Consider the following 5,997-nt stretch of genomic DNA (forward strand, 5'->3'; position numbering starts at 1 on the left):
ACCCCCCCCCAACCTGAGACTTCCTGCCTCGACTGTGAGCAGAGAAACCCGTCGTCAACAACAACAACAACACTTTATCACAGTTCAAATTAACGTGCGGTGAACACGACCTCTGGCCTTGACCTTTTGACCTCACCGGGTCCACTGGATCACAGGCTCTCTGTCTCGGCGGAGAAACTGAATTTCGCGTCCGGTTTTTCTTCTTTCCTCCTTTCGGGGTCTGTTTTAACCCTTTCATGCATGACGGCCACTACAGTGGACAGCTGTGAAAATGTCATTTTACGATGATAATAAATAGGTTTTGACGGCAGTGTTGCATATAAGCCTCTACGGTGGATTCTCAGGCGTCCACTGTAGAGGCTTATATGCAACACTGCCATCAAAACCTATTCTGCCCTTTTTTTTTTCTTTTTTTTTTTTTTTTTTTTTCCCCTCTTTATCGACTAACTGACGTCTCTCTCTTTCTCATTCTCGTAAGGCGGAGACGTGGTGAAGATAGCGCAGCTAGCTAACATCGCCGGAGGCCAGAGCCGCATCTCGACGCCGGAGACGCCGGTGACGCTGCAGTTCCAGGGCAACAAGTTCACGTTGTCCCCCAGCCAGCTGCGTCAGCTGACGACCGGACAGCCGCTACAGCTCCAAGGTACACTGGGTAAAGACCGTCCCTCCGACCCCTTCACCTGACCTCTGACCTCTCTTAAGTTCCCGTTGAGAACCTCAACCTCAACATCTCTGCGTTCCTCCGATTTTAGGCAACATCCTACAGATCGTGTCGGCTCCTGGGCAGCAGATCATCCGACCGCAGGGCTCCATGGTGATGCAGACCGTACCGCAGACCGCCCCGGCGGCCGCCGCCGCCGCCTCGCCTTCACCGGGCTCGGCTCATTCTGCCCCGCCCGCCGGGCAACAAGGTGAGCGTTTTCAACGACTCTACGAACTAAAATTCGTCTTTAAACGAATAAATAAATGATCGCAGAAAACCCGTTCTGATGATGTCATCGCGACTTCACCGTTGTCGTAGAAACAGAGTCCGAACTAAAACTTGAAAAAAAAGGGCCAGCAGCTTTATTCATGTGGAACCCCCGGTGGTCATGTCGTGTAACTGCATCAAAGTAACTTGAGCCATTTTGTTTTTTTTTTCCAGTGACGACCAACGCCACCTCAGGGTCCGCCAAGGTCACTGCGGCTCACGCTGCGTCTCCGGTGAGTCCGTCCGTCCGTCCGTCCGCGTTTCGTGATGACGAGAAATTCAACGCTAACTTCAAAAAAAACCGTAAACGCAAATAATGTTCCAATCCCCAGGAGTCGTCGGAGGAGAAGAAGGAACATCTCCGTCGCCTGTTCGACGCCAACGAGCGACGCTGCGGTCGCAGGGTGATGTACGGCTCCGACCTGCTCCGCGCCTGCGCTCTGACCTCCGACCCCGGCCGCTCCGCCCTGGGGGCTGGCGCTGGGTGGGCAGAGAGAGCTGCCTCGGAGCCCGCAGGACGTGCGTGGCCACGTGCGCCGCGCTGCGCTCCGCCCTGCTGACGGTGGAGGAGCGCGTCGAGGCGTCCGGCGGTCTCGTCAGGAGGTCCGTACCCTCGGCCCCGGCGATCGTAGATCGTAGATCGGTCACCGCGAACTTACCGCTCCTTTTTCTTTCTTCCAGGCTGGACTGCGTGCGCCCTCCTGCCGTGGCTCCTCCCCCTCACGTGTACGCCCACAACCCTCCGGTGCACCACCGCGTCGAGCAGAAGTCTTTCACCCGTCGGCTGCGATCTGCCTGCGCCCCGCACCGTGCCGACATCCACCAGGTGGCGGCGAAGCGGCTCCTCCACGTCCCCGATCTTCAGCTGATGCAGATGGACTCGGGTGAGTCGAGAGGTTCCTCGACGACGACGACGACGATGATGTCACGTTTGGGTGTGACATCATCGCCCGAGAATCTGAAAGTGATTTTTTTTTTTTTGGGGGTTTGTGCGCTAAAGGGAAACTGGAGGCGCTAGCCATCCTGCTGCAGAAGCTGCGGACCGAAAAGCGCCGCGTCCTGATCTTCACTCAGATGACGAAGATGCTGGACATCCTGGAGGTCTTCCTGGACCACAGACGGCTCACCTACGTCAGGCTGGACGGGAGCTTGACCTGCGAAGAGCGACAGGTACGTTCCGCCCCGCCCGCGCGCGTTTGGTGTCGCGAAGGATCGACCGTTTCTCCTCCAGGATTTCGGTTTTTTGATTTGCGTTTTTTTTTTCGTTTTCCCCGTTTCCCCCCCCGTAGGAGAACATCAACAGGTTCAACCGGAACAGGCGGATCTTCTGCAGCATCCTGACCAACGGCTGCTGCTCGGCGGTGCACGCCACGCTCAACGCCGACACCGTCATCTTCTACGACGCCGACCTCAACCCCAGCATGGACGCCCGCACGCAGAAGTGGTGCGACAAGATCGGACGCTCCAAGGACGTCCACATCTACAGGTCCGATACAAAAACGGAAAAAACAAGAAATGTCGTCGTCGTCCGCCGCCGCGCTGACCTTTGCCCTTTGCCCCTTTCAGGTTAGAGAGCGGGAACTCCATCGAAGAGAAGCTGCTGAAGAACGGCACCAAAGACCTGATCAGAGAGGTGGCGGCTCAGGGCACCGACTACTCCTTGGCGTTCCTCACTCAGGTACGTGATCGCGACGAGAACGTCGGAAGCGAGAGAGAGAGATAGAGAGAGAGGAGTGACGGAGTGACGGGGCCGTCGTCAACCCCTGTCCTGTTCCGTTTCCCAGAGGACCATCCAGGATCTGTTCGAGGGCGAGGCGGGTTCGGGCGAGAAGGTGGAGGAGTTCGTGGTCCTCCACCAGGAGCCGTCGGCCGCCGAGACCATCTCTCCCCGAGTGGCCCGACCGTACGTCCAAGCGCTGCAGAGCATAAATCTGGACGCTCTGTCGGAGGAGGAGGAGGAAGAGGAGCATCGGGAGGAGGAAGAGGAGGAGGAGGAAGAAGAGGAGGAGGACGGAAACCAGGACCAGGTGGAGCAACTGAATGCGGTCATGGAGCAGGTAGGAAACGAATGAAAGGAAGGCATTAACGCTAAACAAGCTAACCTGTGACATCATCGTGACATCATCATCCTCTTCCTCCTCCAGCTGACACCGATAGAACGATACGCCCTGCACTACCTGGAGTACCTCCACGTCAGTGACGACGAAACGGCCCTGAAGGTAACTGACGGACACCATCGTTGGACACGTTGGACGGTGGACCAAAAAAAAAAAAAAAAAAAAAAATTTTTTTTTTTTTTTTTTTTTCTTTTTCTTTTCTCCTCCTTCAGGAGCGTCTGGAGTTTTCCAAGAGACACTGGGAGCTGCAGCAGCTGCAGAGGCTGAAGGAGGAGGAGGAGGAGGAGGAGGAGGTGCTGGAAGGAGGAGGCGCAGAGCTGTTCACCTACACCAGAGAGGACGCCTACAACATGGTAGCTGTCCCTTTAAGTCTGACCGACCCTGTCTGTGTCTGTCTGTGTCTGTGTCTGTGTCTGTGTCTGTGTCTGTCTGTGTCTGTGTCTGTCTGTGTCTCTGACATGATGACGTTCATGACGCCCACCTCTGTGTCTGTCTGTGTCTCTGTCTGTGTGTGTCTGTGAGATGATGACGTTCATGACGCCGACCTCTGTCTGTGTCTGTCTGTGTCTGTATCTGTGTGTGTCTGTCTGTCTGTGTCTGTCTCTGTGTCTGTGTTTGTGTCTGTGTCTGTGAGATGATGACGTTCATGACGCCGACCTCTGTCTGTGTCTGTCTGTGTCTCTGTCTGTCTGTGTCTGTGAGATGATGACGTTCATGACGCCGACCTCTGTCTGTGTCTGTCTGTGTCTGTCTCTGTCTGTCTGTGTCTGTATCTGTGTGTGTCTGTCTGTCTGTGTCTGTCTCTGTGTCTGTGTTTGTGTCTGTGTCTGTGGGATGATGACGTTCATGACGCCGACCTCTGTCTGTGTCTGTCTGTGTCTCTGTCTGTCTGTGTCTGTGAGATGATGACGTTCATGACGCCGACCTCTGTCTGTGTCTGTGTCTCTGTCTGTCTGTCTGTCTCTGTCTGTGTCTGTGACATGATGACGTTCATGACGCCGACCTCTGTCTGTGACTATCTGTCTGTCTGTGACATGATGATGTTCGTGACGCCCGACCTCTGTCTGTCTTTGTCCAGGAATACGTGTTCGATGCCGAGGACGGTCACCGAGAAATCATGCCGGTCAGTTTTTGAATTTTGAACTCTCTGAATTCAGACCACTTTTGAATTTGATTGAATTGCGATTTGAACTTTGACCCCCTTCCCCCCCCCCCCCCCCCCCCCCCCCCACTCTCCCCCCCCCAGGACGACAACGACATTTACATCGACTCCGTCATGATGCTCATGTACGACACCGCGCCGATGCCCGAGTCCAAGCTGCCGCCCGTCTACGTCCGCAAGGAGCACAAGAGGCTGAAGATGGACCCGGCAGGTGGGCGGAGACCGAGACCTAGCGCCACTTCCTGTTTGAGTTACGCATACGCATGCGGTCGTTGTGTCTGAACGTGAACGTGAATGTGTTTTTTTCCCCGCCCGCAGCAGCCAGGAAGAAGAAGAAAGGCCACGGAGAGACGGTCATCCCGCCGCGCTCGCTGTTCGAGAAGGCTAGCATGTTGAAGGTCCGCCGCGAGGTCAAAGACCAGAAGAAGAACTTCTCCCTGAAGCAGCAGGCGCCGTTCGCCAAACCCCTGCCCTCGCTGGTCAAGCCGGCCGTAGAGGCCGGTCAGGACAGTCCGGAGTGGCTCATCAGCGAGGACTGGGCTCTGCTCCAGGTACGTCCGGTATACGATGCCGGTATACGGCGGTATACGGCGTCCGCTTGGAAACGCTTTCGTTTCGGCTTCTCGTATCCACCGTTTGTGTCTCTACCGACAGGCGGTCAAGCAGCTGCTGGAGCTGCCGCTCAACCTGACCATCGTGTCGCCGGCCCACACGCCCAACTGGGACCTGGTCAGCGACGTGGTCAACTCCTGCAGCCGGATATACCGCTCGCCCAAGCAGTGTCGCAACCGCTACGAGAACGTCATCATCCCCAGAGAGGAGGGCAAGGTAACAAACCCCCGACCTCCGGACTAGTCCATGAAACTGGTCCATGTTTGGGTCTAAAGGACCTCACGACTGGTCGATGAAACTGGTCCATGTTTGGGTCTAAAAAAAAAAATTTTTTTTTCTTTTCGCAGTTGATCTACGAGGCTAACCCCAAGAAGAAGACCAAGAGCATTTACAAGGTACCGTCAACCCCGTGGTCTAAAAGTCGCGAGTGTACGTACGCGTAGGTTAGCGCCGTCGTGACCCAACGATCTCTTCTGTTTCTGTTTCTGTTTCCCGTCTCAGTCCAAAAACAGCCGTCCACTCAGGACGTCCCAGATCTACTCCCAGGACGACCACGCCACACAGATGCAGCTGTACAACGCCCGCTTCGAGCTGATGAAGATCATCGCCAGCAAGAGGAGCGCGCCCATAAAACCGCTGTGAGTTCGGACCCGGGAGGTCGAGTTCGGACCCGGGAGGTCGCGGTGACCTCGAACGCAGGTCAGACCACATGTTGATTCATTGATTTTTTTTTTTTTTTTTTTATATCTCCACAGTCTTGGACTCAATGCGTTCCAGAAGAATCCCAAACACGCCTCAGTCTTGGCAGAAAGGTGAGTTTTATTATCGATTTTTTTTTTTTTTTTTTAATGATTTTCATTTCGTCCAAAGGAAAACACAATTTGATTTTCTAAAAAAAAAAATTTTTTTTTTTTTTACTCCAGTGGGATCAGCTACGACAAACCTCTGCCACCGATTCAAGTGGCATCTCAACGAGCTGAGAGAATCGCCAAGGAGAAAAAGGTAAGAGGATTCACTGGATCCAGTGGCGGAACTGTTTGTTTCCCGCTCGTTTTTATTTTTATTTTATTTTTTTATTTATTTTATTTTATTATTTTATTTTTTTATTTTATTTATTTATTTTATTTTTTTATTAT

General features: G+C 53.9%; 1 protein-coding gene across 1 annotated transcript in view; it reads left to right on the forward strand.

The window, feature by feature from the left end:
- The window catches only part of ep400 (E1A binding protein p400), a gene marked incomplete at its 3' end in the record, with an annotated part of 21,927 nt that overhangs the window by 11,089 nt on the left and 4,841 nt on the right, over positions 1-5,997 (forward strand). The window contains 20 exon segments of the mRNA XM_025053818.1: positions 479-652; positions 753-911; positions 1,145-1,203; positions 1,303-1,435; positions 1,438-1,573; positions 1,652-1,854; positions 1,971-2,140; positions 2,260-2,456; positions 2,537-2,648; positions 2,755-3,027; positions 3,115-3,189; positions 3,300-3,440; positions 4,166-4,217; positions 4,314-4,460; positions 4,568-4,800; positions 4,904-5,077; positions 5,209-5,256; positions 5,363-5,499; positions 5,617-5,673; positions 5,785-5,907. Of these exon segments, the coding sequence (XP_024909586.1) occupies positions 479-652; positions 753-911; positions 1,145-1,203; positions 1,303-1,435; positions 1,438-1,573; positions 1,652-1,854; positions 1,971-2,140; positions 2,260-2,456; positions 2,537-2,648; positions 2,755-3,027; positions 3,115-3,189; positions 3,300-3,440; positions 4,166-4,217; positions 4,314-4,460; positions 4,568-4,800; positions 4,904-5,077; positions 5,209-5,256; positions 5,363-5,499; positions 5,617-5,673; positions 5,785-5,907 (2,803 nt within the window).

This window comes from Cynoglossus semilaevis, unplaced genomic scaffold (assembly GCF_000523025.1).
Source record: "Cynoglossus semilaevis isolate Cse_v1.0 unplaced genomic scaffold, Cse_v1.0 scaffold282, whole genome shotgun sequence".
Lineage (NCBI taxonomy): Eukaryota > Metazoa > Chordata > Actinopteri > Pleuronectiformes > Cynoglossidae > Cynoglossus > Cynoglossus semilaevis.